The sequence below is a fragment of the Bos indicus genome, chromosome 8 (genome assembly GCF_029378745.1).
Source record: "Bos indicus isolate NIAB-ARS_2022 breed Sahiwal x Tharparkar chromosome 8, NIAB-ARS_B.indTharparkar_mat_pri_1.0, whole genome shotgun sequence".
Classification (NCBI taxonomy): Eukaryota; Metazoa; Chordata; class Mammalia; order Artiodactyla; family Bovidae; genus Bos; species Bos indicus.
In genome coordinates this window covers 8,314,660-8,335,205 of record NC_091767.1, presented here as the reverse complement: position 1 = coordinate 8,335,205, position 20,546 = coordinate 8,314,660, and the positions used below count along the sequence as shown (strand labels likewise).

At 42.4% G+C, this 20,546-nt stretch overlaps 1 protein-coding gene across 2 annotated transcripts in view; it reads right to left on the bottom strand.

Annotated features, from left to right (window-relative positions):
• PINX1 (PIN2 (TERF1) interacting telomerase inhibitor 1) overlaps nt 1–20,304 on the bottom strand; it is a 65,790-nt gene extending 45,486 nt beyond the window's left edge. Inside the window, exons 1-5 of one of the 2 annotated variants that reach the window (XM_019965810.2) lie at nt 20,172–20,304; nt 15,270–15,379; nt 12,903–12,995; nt 10,975–11,053; nt 2,918–3,010 (exon numbers count right to left, since the gene is read on the bottom strand). In XM_019965810.2, coding sequence (XP_019821369.1) covers nt 2,918–3,010; nt 10,975–11,053; nt 12,903–12,995; nt 15,270–15,379; nt 20,172–20,190 — 394 coding nt within the window. In that variant the 5' untranslated portion in view covers nt 20,191–20,304. Of the gene's footprint in view, nt 1–2,917; nt 3,011–10,974; nt 11,054–12,902; nt 12,996–15,269; nt 15,380–19,325; nt 19,879–20,171 lie in introns of those variants that run through there. The other variant, XM_070794407.1, reaches the window with a different exon arrangement.
• Between the last annotated feature and the right edge of the window lie 242 nt (nt 20,305–20,546).

Genomic DNA, 20,546 nt, shown 5'->3' with positions numbered 1-20,546 from the left:
CACTCAGCCACCGCACGACTGGGAGCAAAAAGCCAGGCTTTCTGGACAACCTCGCCCTGTTAAATATTAAAAACATCAAAAGTGGCTTTGGAGAAATTGCCATCTTCCCTAATTTTCTTTTCTCTGTGGGTACAGCCTCACCAAACGTTTTTTAGATTAAAAGAAACCACCACTGAGTTTAGGCCCTTAAACAAATATGGATGAAATTAACATCTTGAAATTATGTAATAAATTACGTCGACTTTAAATGATAAACTTAGGATGAGAGAAAGGAATAATTATGTATCAGAACTAAAATGCTACAGCCAATATTTAAGCAGTAACAAATTTTACAATACTGTTCGCTGCTGTAATCTCTCTGCAGTGAAATTTTTATCTTCATTTTTCTCACCGAGCTAAATAAAATGCTGCCTTCTCGTGTTTGGGGTTTCTGGACCATTGATGGAGCTATAATATGAACCCTCCTCATCCAATGAGTGAGTTACTGTAAAAGCAGATCCCTGAGCTAAAATCCTTATCATCCATTATGCCGAACACCCATGATTTCCATATAATGGCATCATTTCTGATAAATTCTGAAAAAGAACCTATTTTAGAACTCAACAATGACTTAAAAAGATCTTTCATTTCACAAAAAAAGGAGACTGAGGCTGACAGAAGGCAAGAGGTTAAGTGATTTGTCTGAGAGTCACAGCCAGAAGCCAGGTTCCTGTGGCCTAAGATAGTCTGCCGTGGAGGAGACACAGTTTATCATTCACATTCAATGACAACAGTTGCTCTACAAGGGAGACTTCTTTCAATAAATTAAAGCACTTTAAAATAAACTTACACTGTGGACTGTTAAAATAGATGGCAACTGATTATTTCCTCACTACCTGGATTCCTGCCTCCTCCTGTGTTCTCTACTGATTTCCACTCTGCTTTTCCCCTGTTTTCCCACTCATTCTCTATCTTTGTAATATATCTTGAATTATCTTCCCTGCATTCCATTGCCCCCCTTCTCCCCAAACAAAGCTAATTAATAAGCAAACCTCATATTATTTTATTTTTAAGATTTTTTTTTAAGTCTTCAATTGAACTCATTACAATATTGCTTCGGTTTTATGTTTTTTGGTCCTGAGGCATGTGGGATCCTAACTCCCTGACCAGGGAATGAACCTGCACTCCCTGCATTGGAAAGCGAAGTCTTAACCACTGGACCACCAGGGAAGTCCCACAAACTTCATTTCAAAACAGAGAAAAAGAAGGAATAACACACCAAGCAGGCTGACAGGGTGAACTGGCAAGGGGATGGCTTAACTAGAAACAGAAAGAAGACGCTCCCGGCATCCACAGATTAAAGTAGATCGAAGAGGTTTATTCTGGCTTCAGCAAATGCTTCAGGTGAAATCACACATGCAGGCTGCCATAAGAAGAAGATTCTGTTGCAAAAGTGAAAGCTTAAAAGGCTGCCATGCTATCCAAAAGTCACAGGGCACTTTTAATTTCATTAGTTTGCTAAGCACCCTGCTCCTGTATCTATTTTTTTCCCCTATAGGGTCTAATGAAAAGGAAGGATATTTCAGGGATGGGGGTGAAGTGACCATTTAGCCCCTCCTGGAAAGGACTGATGGGCGACCAAGGACTGTTTTCTGTCCTGCAGCAGGTCAGGAGTGGAGAGAAGCTCTGCTTAGGGCCATACCGGAGAATGACAGAGAAGGTTCTACCCTGGGAGAAAGACGAGGGGCTAACGTGATGAGCCAGATGACCATGCCTGCTAGGAGACGGAAGGGGGAAGCCCCAGTCTCTCTCTGCACATGTCCCCAAAACTAATCAGCTCTGCCATGAGCCCTCCGTCACACCGAGCCCAGTCTACCTTGTGGGGTCCCGCTCCAAATGAGAACCACCATGAAGAGTTTAGAGCAGTGGGAACTCCAGCTCCCTACTGCCGTTCAGGAGGTTCTAGGAATCAGGGAATTCCCAATCACGTCAACAAGACTAAAGCAAAGATATGCTTTTCCTGCCATATAGAGGTAGAAATATACATCCAGTCTTCCATAGATGAACCATCACAAGGTGACTAGATAACATAATTATCATCATACTTATACTTTAAGTATATTAATATGATAAACAGGGGTTTATACCTGGGAAGTATGCTTAATACATGACAATGGGAAAATATCTGGGGAGTTGATGAGGTCAAGTTAAATGGTTTCTTTCCAATACAAGACTGCCACCTCCTGGTTATAGAGGACAGCTGCACCCACGACTGACCACGTACAGCCCTGGAACCGGAGTCGGGAGGAGACGATGGGGGAAGACAAGTTTTCTAACACTACCTTTGCAGTGACCGTGGAACAGTTAAGTCCGCACTCCATGAAACAGAGAAACGGTGTGGAACAGTAGAAGAGTTAACTCGGGAGTGAGATCTTTCATACTGGAGAACTCAATATAGAGGCCACTTCATGAATGTTTATGAATCTCATATAGATTCTATGTGATTCTCTAAATGGGTCCATTTTAAAAGCTTTTCAACACCAAAATTAAACTCTAAAAAAAGCTTAATGCAACTAAGAGAAATGTAACTAAAAGTACTGAGTGATAAATTTAGCCACATAAAAGTCTGTCTTCTCCTCTAAATATTAATAGCATGTTAACTTCCACGCTCAGCTTTGCCAGAGGACTTGCACGCAGTCTAAGGGCAAAGCTGGGGCCCACCTCGGCATGAGTGAGGCTGCGTCTGCCTCACTCTAACAAGACCCCCGGTGACTCACAAGTGCGGACACCTCAGCACTGCTGTGGATCAAGCCGGTCAGTGAGTCCCTCCTTTTCCATTTTGTACATAAGACAAGTGATGCTGGTGAAGAGCTAAAAATACTCTAAGAAATCCAGATGTGAACACAGAGATTTAAAACAAAGAAACGTGTGATTTTACCTTTTGTGAATTTCATATAGTGAACACGGTTTTTGGAGATTTTGGACTTCTCTTCAAGACTGAAAGACTTCTTTTCCTTGTTGTCTGGGGAGTCTTATAAAAAAAAAAAGGATGAAAAGTATTTCATTAAACTCTCCACATTCCATTCTCAATCCCCTACAGTGACACGGTCTTGTCTAAATAAAATCCTTAGGAGCTTTATCATTTATTATTGAACTGTAACCAAAGATTAGAAATATTCTTAAATTGTGTACTACCCATCAGGCAGGGCTATTCTCCAGAAATCTGTAACATCCTGGAGGAAGAGAAATGAAAATTTGTGTTCACACAAAACCTCCGCATGAATGTTCATGACAGTCTTATTTGTGATAATAAGTTACTGGAAATAAACCAAAATTCCTTCAATGGGTGAATGGCTAAGCAAATTCTGGTACTCCCTTTTATGGGAACATTACTCCACAATAAAGAGGAAGGAGATATTGATACTGTGTGACAACCTGGATGTACTTCACTGGCGGGCGACTGACGGGCGTTATGCTTAAGTGAAAAAAGTCAATCTACATACTAAATGATCCACTCAGACATTCTGGAAAGGAAAAACTACTGAGATGGAGAACAGTGAAAGGTTTAACGGGGACAAAGATGAAAGCGGAGTTTGGAAGCTGGAGGGGTAAGGTGGGTATAAATACAGAAAGGCAGCGTGAGGCAGCTCTTTTGTGGTGACAAAGCGGTTCCGTATCTTGAATGTGGTGGTAGCTACACGAATCCATACATGTGATAAAACTGCACTGGAACTACACACACACAATTAAATGAAGGCTAAAAAACCCAAAATACCAGTGAAAACTGAATAAGAACTGTGGTCTAGTTAACAGTCAACACCAGTGTCAGTTTCCTAGTTTTGATATCATGCTATGGCTCTATTAGATGTCATCGTTGGAGAAACTGGATGAAAGGTATTCAGGACTCTTTCTACAACTATTTTTGCAATTTCCTGGAAGCCTAAAATTGTTTCAAAATAAAAACTTCTTTTAGAAAGTGAGTAAAGGTAAGACAGATTGATAATCCAAAAACAGGTCAGAGATGAGATGAGGAGCAGAGCTGGCACTATGCTCTGAGTCTGAGCCACCACCTCAAACTCCAGATTTAGCTGGAGGCTCACCTTTCAGGGTAAAAACAACAATAAAAACAAATCGCTGAGGAATGAAGTCATGTGGTTATATTCCTTTGACAAAAGAGGAAAATGTGGGGGAGAATGTAGTCCCTCACCTGAAATATCAAAGCAAGTAGATCTGGGGTAAGAGTCAGTGACAGGATTCTAACGAGCTGCCTGTATGCCCTTATCTTTATCTATTTGTCAAATTCAAGTAGCAGAAAGAGAATGTCATAGGTAGAAAAGACACTGAATTTTCCTATGGTTATGTCATAAGGAAATATATAAAGATGAGATTAGAGAAAGGAGAAAAAAAGAAATTTTCACCTTAATACTGAAGCAAAACAAGCACATGCTTGTTTAACATGATTAAACATGTTAACTAACTGTAATTCTTCCCAGGAAATTACACAGTAAGTTTCCGAACATAAAGGTAGATGCTTCAAGCTTTCAGATTAAGCACGGCTTAATCACCTCAACAGCCTGAAACATTCTCCATGATCACTTTCCAAGAACAACTTGCACCTTCTTTCAAAGACATCCTACCTGTAAATTTCTCCTGCTCTTTTTGCAGGCAAAAAACTTCATATAGCACATTACATTCTCAATTTGGATGTTCCAAACACAAATCACCAAGCAGCATACCAGATTGAAGTAGTTTTTACCAATGGAAAGCTTCTTAAGTACTAGCTGTTGGGCTAAGCTTTCTATGCATTCCTGCATTTCATCTCACAACCACCCTGGAAGATAGCTGCTATGATTATTAAACCAACCTCACAGGACACTGAAGCATGGAGGGTAAAGTAAGACCCACTGAGGAGGTGGCTATGAGGGAACTGGGAGCCAGGCAGATACATGTGACAGTGCACATCCTTAACCTGTGCACTGTGTTGCCGCAGAGCTGTGCTCACACTCAGGGGAGGGGAGAACCTCCTGGGAGCCTCAACACTTTCCCAGAGCAAACCTGAGCCCTGACGCGTCCTAGGGCACCAGTTTCTACCTGCCTGTCCACACGCACGCTTACCTAAAGCTGCTCTGTCCTGTGCAGATACATCACTCTGGTCCTCCTCCCACTTGACACCAGAGGAGCACAGGTCTCCTTGCACCAGGATCAGTAAGGAACAAGCTGCAGAGCTGGTGTCAGGGAGGGGTCCTTTCATCAAAGCCAGTCCCCTCCCCACCCTATCTATCTCATCAAGAGAGGCAGTTCCAAAAAGGTTTTACCATTCTAACAACTATTTATCAAAACTTACATTTCCTGGTTTTGTTAATTGTTGTGCAGTTACCCAGTCGTGTCCAACTCTTTGCGACCCCATGGACGACAGCACGCTGGGCCTTTCTCCCTCACCATCTCCCGGAGTTTACCCAAGTTCAAGTTCACTGCATCGGTGATACTGTCCAGCTGTCTCATCCTCTGATGCCTTCTTTCCTTTCTGCCCTCAATCTTTCCTAGCATCAGGGTCTTTTCCAATGAGATGTCTGTTTGCATCAGATGACAAAAATACTAGTTTGCTAGTTATAACCTACTAATTAGTAATGACAACTGAATCCAAAGGAAAAATATTTACACATAGGCCTTGAGGTTACTAGAAATAAACCAAAAATTTACATGTATTTGTTTTGTAGCAGAAAAACAAGACAAGATGATGAGTTTTTTAAAATTCAAGCAAAAAATATATTAATACAAAATATCATGGGGTATATACAATGGAATTATTTCAGAGGAAAAGAAACTAGAAAATATAATATTGCTGAGTATTAAAGAACTTGCTTTTCTATGTCTAAACAGAAGACCATGGATATCAAATTGCTCTAGTATTAAATACCTACTGAACACATTTGGGACTGATGAAAAGCTCTTATTTTCAAAAGTCGATATTTCCCAAATAGGCCAGATACACATTCTTTGCAACTATTTAAAACTACGATGAAAAACATTATAGACATCAATCTAAAAATGTGAGACAGTATCAGTTCAGTTCAGTTCAATCGCTCAGTCGTGTCTGACTCTTGGCAACCCCATGAATCACAGCACACCAGGCCTCCCTGTCCATCACCAACTCCCAGAGTTCACTCAAACTCACATCCATTGAGTCAGTGGTGCCATCCAACCATCTCATCCTCTGTCGTCCCTTTCTCCTCCTGCCCTCAATCTTTCCCAACATCAGGGTCTTTTCACATGAGTCAGCTCTTCGCATCAGGTGGCCAATGTATTGGAGTTTCAGCTTCAACATCACTCCTTCCAATGAACACCTAGGACTGATTTCCTTTAGGATGCACTGGTTGGATCTCCTTGCAGTCCAAGGGACTCTCAAGAGTCTTCTCCAACACCACAGTTCAAAAGCATCAATTCTCTGGTGCTCAGCTTTCTTCACAGTCCAACTCTCACATCCATACATGACCACTGGAAAAACCATAGCCTTGACTAGACGGACCTTTGTTGGCAAAGTAATGTCTCTGCTTTTTAATATGCTATCTAGGTTGGTCATAACTTTCCTTCCGAGGAGTAAGTGTCTTTTACTGTTTTTCAAATTGCCTCAGAGGCTCTGGAAGCAAAAAAATTTGAAGATCCTTGTCCTAAACCACCTTTGTGGATGACAGGCTATCAGCATCCCAATGTATTTCCAAAAATATTTAAAATCACAAGGAACAAAATATCTGATAGAAGTAAAAAGCATTTCTTAAAACCATGAGGTAAGTCCACCAAAAAGCCAAGCTGAGTCATATGTTAACTACTTGAGATAGGATAATTTTTAAAAATAAAAATGTAAAGACTATGGAGTTTTCTTGTGTCCCACAAAGAAGTAAGGGTTATTTCTAAAATTTTTGCAAGATTCTGTGAAGAAAATAGTTTGGAATCTGTTTAGTTGAAAGGCAAACTGTAATTAGGTAAGCAATCTTAAAGAACTAAAAATATTATAGCAGAAAAATAGGTTACCAGGTTATCCTGTCAGCTTTAATTCAAGTAATATGACCAAAAATTCATCTGGATGAAGATACTGTATTTACCAAAGATGATTTGGCAGAAAAATGATCTCAGCTCTCCAGGGCCCTGGCCAAGTTTTCCCTTAAAGGAATATTCTAAAGGCTTTTCAGTACTTGGACTAGCAGTTAGCAAGGCCTGGTTTGAATTGTACTGAGCTAACGTGGAGACAGAGCTAATAGCACTGTACCTATCACAGGATACGGTGTGACAGGTATCAGCGAACTCAAATGGACTGGAAAGGTGAATTTAACTCAGATGACCATTGTATCTACTACTGCGGGCAGGAATCCCTTAGAAGAAATGGAGTAGCCATCATGGTCAACAAAAGAGTCCAAAATGCAGTACTTGGATGCAATCTCAAAAATGAAAGAATGATCTCTGTTCGTTTCCAAGGCAAACCATTCAATATCACATTAATCCAAGTCTATACCCCAACCAGTAACGCTGAAGAAGCTGAAGTTGAACGGTTCTATGAAGACCTACAAGACCTTTTAGAACTAACACCCAAAAAAGATGTCCTTTTCATTATAGGGGACTGGAATGCAAAAGTAGGAAGTCAAGAAACACCTAGAGTAACAGGCATATTTGGCCTTAGGATATGGAATGAAGCAGGGCAAAGGCTAATAGAATTTTGCCAAGAGAACGCACTGGTCATAGCAAACACCCTCTTCCAACAACGCAAGAGAAGACTCTACACATGGACATCACCAGATGGTCAACACCAAAATCAGACTGATTATATTCTTTGCAGCCAAAGATAGAGAAGCTCTATACAGTCAGCAAAAACAAGACCAGGACCTGACTGTGGCTCAGATCATGAGTTTCTTATTGCCAAATTCAGACTTAAATTGAAGAAAATAGGGAAAACCACTAGACCATTCAGGTATGAACTAAATCAAATCCCTTATGATTAGACAGTGGAAGTGAGAAATAGATTTAAGGGACTAGATCTGATAGACAGAGTGCCTGATGAACTATGGACAGAGGTTCGTGACATTGTACAGGAGACAGGGATCAAGACCATCCTCATGGAAAAGAAATGCAAAAAAGCAAAATGGCTGTCTGGGGAGGCCTTACAAATACCTGTGAAAAGAAGAGAAGCAAAAAGCAAAGGAGAAAAGGAAAGATATAAGCATCTGAATGCAGAGTTCCAAAGAATAGCAAGGAGAGATAAGAAAGCTTTCCTCAGGGATCAATGCAAAGAAATAGAGGAAAAGAACAGAATGGGAAAGACTAGAGATCTCTTCAAGAAAATTAGAGATACCAAGGGAACATTTCATGCAAAGATGGGCTCGATAAAGGACAGAAATGGTATGGACCTAACAGAAGAAGAAGATATTAAGAGGTGGCAATAATACACAGAAGAACTGTACAAAAAAGATCTTCATACCCAGATAATCATGATGGTGTGATCACTCACCTAGAGCCAGATATCCGGGAATGTGAAGTCAAGTGGGCCTTAGAAAGCATCACTACGAGCAAAGCTAGTGGAGGTGATGGAATTCCAGTTGATCTATTTCAAATTCTGGAAGATGATGCTGTGAAAGTGCTGCACTCAATATGTCAGCAAATTTGGAAAACTCAGCAGTGGCCACAGGACTGGAAAAGGTCAGTTTTCATTCCAATCCCAAAGAAAGGCAACGCCAAAGAATGCTCAAACTACTGCACAATTGCACTCATCTCACACGCTACTAAAGTAACACTGAATATTCTCCAAGCCAGGCTTCAGCAATACGTGAATCATGAACTTCCAGATGTTCAAGCTGGTTTTAGAAAAGGCAGAGGAACGAGAGATAAAATTGCCAATGGCAATTTTCTACTGGATCATGGAAAAAGCAAGAGAGTGCCAGAAAAACATCTATTTCTGCTTTATTGACTATGCCAAAGCCTTTGACTGTATGGATCACAATAAACTGTGGAAAATTCTGAAAGAGATGGGAATACCAGACCACCTGACCTGCCTCTTGAGAAACCTATATGCAGGTCAGGAAGCCACAGTTAGAACTGGACATGGAACAACAGACTGGTTCCAAATAGGAAAAGGAGTACTTCAAGGCTGTGTATTGTCACCCTGCTTATTTAACTTAAATGCAGAGTACTCATGAGAAACGCTGGGCTGGAAGAAGCACAAGCTGGAATCAAGATTGCCGGGAGAAATATCAATAATCTCAGATATGCAGATGACACCACCCTTATGGCAGAAAGTGAAGAGGAACTAAAAAGCCTCTTGATGAAGGTGAAAGTGGAGACTGAAAATGTTGGCTTAAAGCTCAACATTCAGAAAACAAAGATCATGGCATCTGGTCCCATCACTTCATGGGAAATAGATGGGGAAACAGTGGAAACAGTGTCAGACTTTATCTTTTTGGGCTCCAAAATCAGTGCAGATGGTGATTGCAGCCATGAAATTAAAAGACGCTTACTCCTTGGAAGAAAAGTTATGACCAACCTAGATAGCATATTTAAAAGCAGAAACTTTACTTTGCCAACAAAGGTTCGTCTAGTCAAGGCTATGGTTTTTCCTGTGGTCATGTATGGATGTGAGAGTTAGACTGTGAAGAAGTCTGAGCGCCGAAGAATTGATGCTTTTGAACTGTGGTGTTGGAGAAGACTCTTGAGAGTCCCTTGGACTGCAAGGAGATCCAACCGGTCCATTCTGAAGGAGATCAGCCTGGGATTTCTTTGGAAGGAATGATGCTAAAGCTGAAACTCCAGTACTTTGGCCACCTCATGCGAAGAATTGACTCATTGGAAAAGACTCTGATGCTGGGAGGGATTGGGGGCAGGAGGAAAAGGGGACGACAGAGGATGAGATGGCTGGATGGCATCACTGACTCGATGGACGTGAGTCTGAGTGAGCTCCTGGAGTTGGTGATGGACAGGGAGGCCTGGCGTGCTGCAGTTCATGGGGTCACAGAGTCGGACACGACTGAGCGACTGAACTATCACAGGGAGACAGCACCCTCTAGTGGTCTTGAGGTAAGTCCACGGGGGGACGGAGTTTAGAGTTGGGGCATTGTGCCCAGGGGACATTTGGTGATATCAGGAGATATTTTTGTCACAACTAGGGAGAGGGTGCAAATGGTGTCCAGTGGATAGCAGTCAAGGATGCTGCTAATCATCCTAAATGCAGAGGACGTGCCTCACAGCAAAGAATGATCTGGCCCAAAACATCAGCAGTGCCATGCCTGAGAAAGGCTTTACAGGCTCTTGCAATAATCCACAGGAAATACCAGCTGCTCAGACCATGCTGGGTACAGTGTAGGTGACAAGAGGAAGTCAGGGTCTGCGTATATTTTAGAGGCAGAACCGACAGCAGTTCTTTCGCTGGAACAACCAGAAGCATGAAGCTGACATCAACTGAGCTGGGGAAGATGGTGGATAAAACAGGTTGTGGGGTATGCGGGTCCAGCAGTTTACAGGGCGGGAGTTGGGGAGGTGCAGAATTGAAGTCTGGAAGTTGAGGAAACTGATGAAGATACTGAGCAGCGGGCTCAGTACAAGTCTGGGGTTCAGGAGAGAGGGTGAAGCAGTAGAGAGAAGTGTGGCCATGGTCACCACATTGCCCTGGGAGACCGGATGGCGTAATAAGAGAGTGCAGATGGAAGATGCAAAAGGCCTGAATTGCAGGACCCCGGACACTGTAAGGCCGGGTAAGGGAACTGCAGCAGAGAAATGCAAACCAAGTAACTCTTAACGGGGAGAAAAAGCCTCCGCTTACGACTAATGTTAATTCAATGCGAGTACCCAGAAATGTAAACAGAAGTGACTATCTGTGATAGCTACAAGCAGTTAACTTTCAGATATGACACTAACAGTAAAAAAAAAAAAAAGTTGATAAAAATATTTTATATTGAGATTCAGTTCAGTTCAGTCACTCAGTTGCGTCTAATGGATAAAAAGCAAAGGTTTCCCCACCTGCTGTTTCCTGCCCATGGCAAGTGTTCAACTGGGCCAGAAGCTGGTTAAAATCATCTTGATGAGCAATCCAGTTATCCTGAAAAATAGCAAAAAATCAATTAGAGGCAAACCTGTTATCTACCTATGCTGAGATAAGATATATATTGGAATCAAGGAAATCTGTGAATTTTTAAATGTTTCACCAAAATATTACTTTATAAATTTGAATGAAGAAGAAATAGTATAAATTTGAACTGTAATTTATCTATTTGTTGTTGTGTCCGACTCTTTTTCGACCCCATGGACTGCAGACCACCAGGCTCCCCTGTCCATGGGGTTTCCCAGGCTAGCATACTGGAGTGGGTTGCCATCTCCTTCTCCAGGCGATCTTCTCGGCCCAGGGATCAAATCTCAGTCTCCTGCCCTTACTACTGAGCCCCTGAGCATCTTGGAAGCTTAAGCCCTGATTTCAAATGTGGGTAACTTATCAAGTCAACTTATAGTCAAATAAACAGCAGGCAACCTTTGTGTTAAATATTAAAATAAAGCAAAACAAAGATTTTTTTCACACTAAGGGAAAACTATGTAGGTTAAAGGAAAAAAACAGGGATAGATTTGAGAGCTCTTTGCTTTGCTTTTTTGAGCCTATATGCCAATTCTATTTGCTTACACCCATCCCAATTTGAGAAAACACCACTGGGGAAGGGTGGGGGAAGGGCTCCAAGTCCCCCAAATCAATTAGCACCCACTGATAAGGTGCTCAGTTAGTAACTTCATCATAATAAAGAGAATCTGACTTTAAAACAGAATGAGCATCTCCAGAATAATATCAACTTGCAGGGTTTCCCTTTAGGAATTTGCCTCATAGGTACTTTTCAAAGAATGCTTAAATATGTTTACCTTTGAAAATGTTCAAGCCTATTGAATAGGCAATGCTTCTCCTAAAAAATTAAGTATATCTGTATATCCACCTCTAAAAAGCTACCTGCAAAAATCAACATTATGTAAACTCTTTTTAAAAAATTGTCCACAGTATGTTTATTAATTGATGAAAATACAGAAGATATTGCTACGCACTCCAACTACTAAGTGTGTGCATTGTGAACCTTCTGAAGTACTGGTCTTGGATTTTGTCAGATGGTTACAGCAATTGTTTCAGTTTTATTGAGATACAACTGACAAAAAACATTGTATTAGTTTTAGGTGTACAACATGATGATTTGATGAATGTATAAACTCTTCCTTTTGGTTTAAGCTTTCAGCTGTTAGCCCAAACAATCTTAGCTGCTCAGCCCACCACTCAGAGCACCTGAACAAAGCAAAGTAATCCAGTTCACCTAAAGTCATTCCTCAGATTTTCTACCAGATTCTGTTGGCTGCAAAAATGTATGAACAAGGCTTTCAGTTCAGATGCTTTCTAAAGTGAGCAACGATACTAAAAATGAAAGGCAGGGCAAGCCATGAACTTTTAATTACAGAGTCATATTTGCAAAGTGTTAGTGTTTACTAGGAAATGTAACTTATCTCAACTGCTATACACCAACAGTCAGAAACAGACAATGGGACAAGAAAAGAACGGTATTCTCTTGCAGTATTTCTGAAACAAAATGCCACCAATTTTAGCAACATAATCTAATATTCCAACAGAGGTCAAGAAGAAAATTCCTCTCTGTCCTGAAGTGCAAAAAAAACACACAACACTTTTTGCAAAGTTCAGCAATAAGGCTACTTGGAATCTTTTATGCATAAGCAACAAGGCAAAATGACTGCATGTTACATGATGCACAGAAGCTTAGTCACTGGCTTGTTATCCAAAACATGGACTGTACATTCTTGAATAGCTTAAAACTGATCAATCAATTTGACTGGATTAATTTTTTTTTTTTTACACTGACAAAAATAACAACGATGCAAGGAAACCCCCCAGCAGACACGCTGTTGCTCACTTCGTTATTGATAGTAGCTCCTAGTCCCAGGTGGTTATTTTTGACTTGAACTTTAATATGATCAGTGGCTCCTTGCTCCTGAGCCCCTAAACCCTGTGGAGATTAAACATAAACAGAGTTAGCATTTTCATCAGGTAGAAAAAGAAATTACCTCTCTCTTCCTTCATTAACTGATTCATCACTCACATTAGGAGGCTTTACCCTTGTGCTCAAAGAGGATAGTCTAGTGGAGTCTTTCAAGATATGTCTGTAACACCAAGGAGGCACTTACAGTGTTGTGCTGGGCTAAGTCGCTTCAGTCGCATCCAACTCTTTGAGAACCTGTAGGCTGTAGCCCCCCAGGCTCCTCTGTCCGTGGGATTCTCCAGGCAAGAATCCTGGAGTGGGTTGCCATGACCTCCTCCAGGGGATCTTTTGACCCAGATATCAGATCTGTGTCTCTTATGTCACCGGCATGGGCAGGCGAGTTCTTTCCCACTAGCGCCACCTGGGAAGCCCTGCACTCACAGTGAAAGTGAAGTCGCTCAGTTGTGTCTGACTCTCTGCGACCCCATGGACTGCAGCCTACCAGGCTCCTCTGTCCATGGGATTTTCCAGGCAAGAGTACTGAAGTGGGTTGCCATTTCCTTCTCCAGGGGATCTTCCCAACCCAGGGATTGAACCCGGGTCTCCTGCATTGCAAGCAGACACTTTACCATCTGAGCCACCAGGGAATGCCAGTTCTTCAACCTGAGGCTCACTTTAAAGACCATGGAAAAACTAAAAAGAACATGCCTTTTCTTGATGCGCAAAAGCAGAATGCTACTACCAAACTAACAGAAGCCCATCAGAGGCATTACAAGTCCGTGGCACTTGCCATTAAATAATTCTACAAAACAACCCTGAAGAAGGGGATCCCAAGTCCCCCGCATCATTAACACTCATTTGTCCCTGAGCACTTAGTGTACTAAAAGTCACCCAAGGTGGCTCTAATACAGTGGATGGAGAAAAAAAAAAGAGATATAAAGGGACCACATCTCAAAGATCTTGGACATTATAGGAGGAATTTGGATTCTACTGTTGTTGTTTTTTTGGCCATGCCCCATGGCTTGCAGGATCTTAGTTCCCCAGACCGGGATTGAACCCGTGCCCCCTGACAGTGAAAGTGCGAGTCCTAATCAAGGACTGCCATGGGATTTCCAGATTTTATTTCTTTAGAACAACGGGAAATCACTGAGCTTTTAAGCAAAGGAATGACATGATCTAATTTCTATATTCTAAAAGCTCACAATGGCTGCTGTAAGGCAAATGGCCCAGAGAAGGAAAAGAAGGGAGGCAGGGAAGCAGCTGAGAGGCTGCTGTGCTGATCAGGACAGGCAGTGGTGGTGGCTGGTCCAGGACAGGGCCTGTAGAGAGGAACGATGACCGGAGGGGCAGGAAGTGAGTGAGGTGGTGGAACCAAGCACCACTGCCAGGTTTCTGGCTTAACTAAATAAACCCTTGACGGGGCATATTGGCAAAAATGAGGAAAACTTGAGAATAAAAAGATTTGGGAGCGATCAAAAAGTTTTACAATAAAAATAATCGACTTAAGATGCTAACTCAAGTAAAAATGCCAAGCAGGCTGATGAATTTATAACTTTGGAGCTCAAAGGACAGACCTGAATCTGGACTAGATATAGAAAAGTGACAACTCTCAGAATTTAGGTAATTCAAAGCATGGCATGGAATGAATGAGCTCACCCAAGCTGAGGACAGAAAAGGGCCTGGGGCTGAACCCCAAGGAATTCCAAAGCTCAAGAGTCTAGAGGAGGAAAAGCCAGCAACACATCTCAGGGTGGTTGGTAAAGCAGAGGGGAAAACCAGGACAGAGGGCAGTATTGTGGAAGCCAAGCAGGGGTAGTCGATGACATTCAATGCTGCTAAGGGATAAAGTGATGTGAGAACCAAAAAAGGATCCATTGGGTTTGGAAACAAGATCTTTAAAGACCTTAGCAATAATTGTTTAAGTATAGAGATGTCAGCAGAAGCCCTATTTGAGTAAGGAATAAATGAAATGTGAGGAAAAGGAGAAAATGTGTAGTCCAGTTATAAGGGTGAATAAAACTTTAAGCAACATAAAACTCTGATGATTAAGTGTGATTCCAAATGCAACCAACTAAAAGGCACCATCTACGAAAATCAGAGCAGGTTAAACAATAAACAAAGACAGCTGGCATTTATGTTCAATTCTAATTTTACTATCGCAATGTCTTTAAAAGTTAGTTATTTTTCCAAAATCACTTATTGATCCAAAACAAATTTCTCCCAGCCTCCTAAGAAAGATATATTTTCCTGATCTATAATCTCTCTGCATGGCTCCAATTCCTTTGCTCTTCTTCAAGATACCTTTCCTTTAGACCACCCCATCTTCTCTAGCATCCTCTGGCCAAACTTGGAGTCATCATTACTCCACGCAGTGTTTCTTGGATCCACAGCCCACTTCTGCTTCCGCCGACCTGTCAATGACAAAGTATCGCATCAGCAGCTTATCTTTCAAACCCAGAAAACACCTCACAAACACACACATACCTATGGCATACACACGATACTTCTATAGATGCAACATACACTGTTTTATTAGATATAGATATCAGATTCGGCCAGAGAAGGCAATGGCACCCCACTCCAGTACTCTTGCCTGGAAAATCCCATGGATGGAGGAGCCTGGTAGGCTGCAGTCCATGGGGTCGCTAAGAGTCGGACACGACTGAGCTACTTCGCTTTCACTTTTCACTTTCCTGCATTGGAGAAGGAAATGGCAACCCACTCCAGTGTTCTTGCCTGGAGAATCCCAGGGACGGGGGAGCCTGGTAGCTGCCGTCTATGGGGTTACACAGAGTCGGACACGACTGAAGTGACTTAGCATAGCATAGCATCAGATTCGTCATCCACTGGAACACAGTATCAGCTTGGATCATTTATCCTGGCTTCCCCAAACATTCTATAATCTGAACATACAAATTGATCTTGGAAAAGTGAAATAAAAATGTTTCAAATGTGACAAATCGAAATACATGACGTACCATCAATTGGGCCTTCCATTCAGCGATTGGCAGCGATGTAAGGCACCCGTGACACCAAGGTCACCATCAGCAGTCATCACACACACGCTAAGTGCCAAATGCATCCATGTACTCTCAGCTTCCACAGTAACCCAATGAGGGGAGGCAGTCTGATCTCTACTTTTCAGATGAGAAAATCTGAGGCCTTCAGGAGGCATGTGCCTAATACCCCCAAGCAAGGACCAGAGTCTTTATACAAACCAAGGTCCTACCAACTCCAAAGCTCACATTCTTAATCCATAGCACACAACTGTCATGACCTTGGGGAGAATCAACCTACAGATACTAATCGAGACCTACAGATAACTAATCTCACTGAAACTCCCTACAGCCATATGTGACCCCTTCTCGGAACTCACACGATAAATTCCCTGTTTCTTTTCTTTGGCATTTATTTAACACTCCTCTGTATTACAGTTGTTTATATCCCTCTCTCATGTATGCTGCTATGCCATAAGCTCTTTAATGCTCACACCCATGTTCTTATTCTTTCTTATGCTTCACTGCATTTGCCCATAGCAGGCATTCAGGAAAAACATAATGAATATATGAATGACTGAGAAACAAAAAAAAAAAGGAGGGAAGGAAAAAGAAAGGCGACAAGAAAAGGGGGAAAGGAAACAAGGAAGATAACTGAATTGAGGAAACTGCTTTGAGTCCCTACAAGTTGTTTTTGTTTTTTAATGTATATAGCTAACTGACCATTAGAAACTCAAACTTACCACTACACTTTTAAGGAAAATTACAGCAGAGAAAAAGGACTCCAGAAGTTTCTTACACAAGCATATGAAACCCAAAAGTAAACGGTGGCCAAGTGGGAAATCTGGAGGTCAAATGTCATCATCATGTACCTGGTGCACCACTGGAAGCAGAGTACCAACAGCGGCTCATGCCTCAGCAGTGTCCTAATTGATTCACTGCAGGTAAAACCAATACAGAGATCCTTAACCATCCACACTGTAGCAAAAACAGGTAAACCTTTACAGGCACGCAGGCAGAAAAAGAGCACTTAAAAAGGAAAATGAGCTAGGCTCAGATGTATCATGTTTCACAGGGAAAGGGGGACCCCAAAATGCTACTAAGGTGACTAGTTACCACTTTACTTATCTTAGTAAATACACAGCCTCATGTCGCCTCTGCTAGTGAACAGCATATGAGATGAGCCTGGCTAACTAGGGCTCTCTCTGCAAGGCTGCTTCTGGGTGCATGTTGGAGCGCATGTCTCCAAACTAGCGTCGGCCAGGGGTCTCTGACTGGGGCTTGTGTGAAAGAGACATTTTTGAGAATGACTGTGCCCACCCTCTGCAATAAAGACGGCATACAGTTTATGTCACAAACGCATATACTATAATGCTGGCACAAGAGACTGGAGAGTCGGCTGAGGTCAGCTTTTCTTCCCCAGGGAAATGGCAGGTATCTCCAACCAACAGAGTGCACACATATGCGCTCAGTCGTGTCCAATTCTGTGCAACCCCATGGACTGTAGCCCGCCAGGCTCCTCTGTCCAGTGGATTTCCCAGGCAAGAATACTGGGGTAGGTTGCCATTTTCCTCTCCAGGCGATCTTCCCAACCCAAGGATCAAACCTGCATCTCTTGTGTCTCCTGCACTGCAGGCAGATTCTTTACCAGTGTACCACCTGGAAAGCAATGGAGTAGGGTAGTGTTTCCCAAGTAAGGATGTTAAATGCAGGGGAGGACTCAGGACAGAGTGTCCTGAATCTGCAGAATCACTCTTTGGGGTGAAGGGGGTAACCATCCTCTGGCAGGGACTCCTCCTACATGGAGATCTAGCCAGACATTTTCAGGGTAACCCCAACAAACAACCCTGCACACAAGAGGTGCCAGGTCTAATCACTCCACGCCCAGGACCACAAAGTTTATGCCAGGATTCAGCTTACCCTGAGAAGTGTGTTGAGAGCCAAGAGCCAGGGGCAAAGTTTTGTCTTTTTTTTTTTTTTTCGCCCAAAGACACTTGCAGATATTCAAGACCTCAAAAAAAATATCCTCCATCCATGTATTCTTGTTAAAACATTTTTTGAGACATAGATTAAGGCATAGATTAATCTTGACATACAGTCAAGATTAAGGAAACAGCAGTATAAAATTGTAATGCGATGACCATTAAAATCTGTTAATGATAGCACTGTCATTTGATTAGAAAATGTAATAATTGCAAGTGTCAAAAACTGGTCCTAATAAAACGTGGGTCTAAGACTCCAAATTAAAGACTGAGAAGTGAGCATGATAAATGAAATTTTTCTCTTATGTTTCGGTAGGCTAGATTTCTTACCTTAAATAGGGGAAAATCAATTAAATATATTTGACAATTAGAGAAATGCAGGATAAAGGATGTTTTTGAGAAACATAAAGAAAACTACTAGATTTTTAAAACAGGAATAGATGCCTGGGAAGATAAAAGAGAACACAATCTAGTCCATATGGCAAGGGAAAACAAAGGAAACAGCATACTTACTGAAGTGAAAATATTAAGGTTAATCAGCGGAAAAAAGTAGGTTACAAAACTGTATCTACAGAATTATTACAATTGTATAAACGATCAGAGAAAATAATTGCTGGGTAGGGAAATGGCGGGCTGGGATTTCTCTAAGCTTCTGCTTTCTCACTTCTAAAACAAGAAGACCAGTCCTAAGTGTCTAATCACAGGGGATGCTACTAATTTACTAACCCATATTAAAAGGCAACACAAAATATTGGGTTGGCCAAAGTATAGGGTGTGGAAAACACTTGAGTGAACTTTTGGGCCAACCCCCTGTTATCTATTATTATGCCAAAGATTTGAAAATCTGGAGACACGGGGTTGGGGGGAGAACTGAAAATACTCTCTTGAAATCCTGCAGTCTGAATTTCTGATGTCCACAGATGGCACCACGCATCCATACTTTGAACTATTTCACATTCACCATCTCATTGACTTTTTTAAGACAACCTAGTGATGACCGTAATCCAAGATGTTTTTAATAGCCACAGAGAAACTGATCACGGAAAGAGACATAAATGAACAGCAGAACTAGTACTAATGTTTCCACGTACATGCTGAACTAAGTGTACATCAGAGAATATTAAAACCAGAAGAGATTTAGCCACGCTGGTTATACAGATGAAGAAACAGGGCCCACAGGGTCACACGAACACATACATACTCCGTTCCGTAAGTCCTTATTTAAAAAACAATAGTAGTCTGCTGACCCTAGTGACAAGAATGTAAAGAAACAGCGACAACTAGATCGATTTTGTCACTTTCTACCTCAATGACTTGGGGTGAATTATTTTCCTCTGAATCTCAACTTCTGCCCCTGTAAAATTTGAATGGTGTCTTACCCACTTAGTTTCGTGCTCCCATTCCTCCACCTCTTTAGATGAGAGGATGCCGACAGCATTTATTTCATGGAGTCCCTGTGTAGTTGCTGTTGGTCTGTTAAGCTGTTTCTGGTTCTTGTTCACTAAACACTTTCAAAGGGACCGGCCGGCTTTTCAGGACCAAACCATGACTGCCCTCTGGTGGCCGGTAGCCTTAACTACAGGTCCCATTCAAAAGTTAAAAAGCCGGTCCAAAGGAAGGAAATTGACGAACTTCACAAAAGAATTGTAAATGTCAAAGGCAAACCCAAGCACCGCGGGCGTTGCGGCCAACACTCCTCTCAAAAAAGGCTGTTACTAATTCCAACTACCAAAGTCACAACCACCACGATAACATTTAGAATCACTCATTAGCCCTGCCTCCCCTAAAAAACATGAACTTCCAGTGTTTACTGCTTCTAAGCTCTTGGCTTTTCTATTTTCTTGATTCAATACATCTTCAAAGACGGGGTTTCACTGCTGGCCCAACAACTTCTTTTTAGCCAGAGGACGCTGAGGCCTGGGGAAGTAAGAGTTCAGGTTCCCAAAAACCAGAGTCCTGACCCCTCACTGGAACCCACCGCCCACGTGTGCAGGTTTGAGAGCGAAGACAAGCGTCCCAAGTGGACATTCGGTCTCATCAGCAGACCTGTAGCTAACTTTGGAGGAAGGCTGAGCTGGGAAATCTCCGCGGCAGCCAGGAAGAGCCGAGATGGGCTTCCAGGACGCCGTCCCCCGGCCCCCTCCAGCCCACTGCGCGCCGCGGGCCACCGGGTCACCCGGAACCTTCACCCTCGGGCCGATCAAACCTCCGCGCCCAACACTCACGCTCAGCCAGCATCGACATGTCGCCGAGCCTGTGACGCTGCGGATCTCGGGACCTGAACGACAGCAATTACCGCAGGGCTGATAAGAGGAGAAGCTGAAACTACCGGACTCGCACGCCAGCGGCGGGGGGCGCACTCTGATGACGTAAGCGAGGCGCGACTGGCTCTTGAACCGCGCGGCGGCGAGTGGGCGGGGTGCGGGCAGCATAGCACTCTGCCTTTGGGAGGATACTGGGTAGGCTAATGGTTTCCAAGGCTTGTTTCAACTTCAGCGTTCCGTGTGTCTGTGATATATCTATAAGGAACATCCACTAAAAAGAACCGTTATAAGTTTGGGTGTTTTTTTTTTTTTAATTACAGAATCTTGATATTTTTA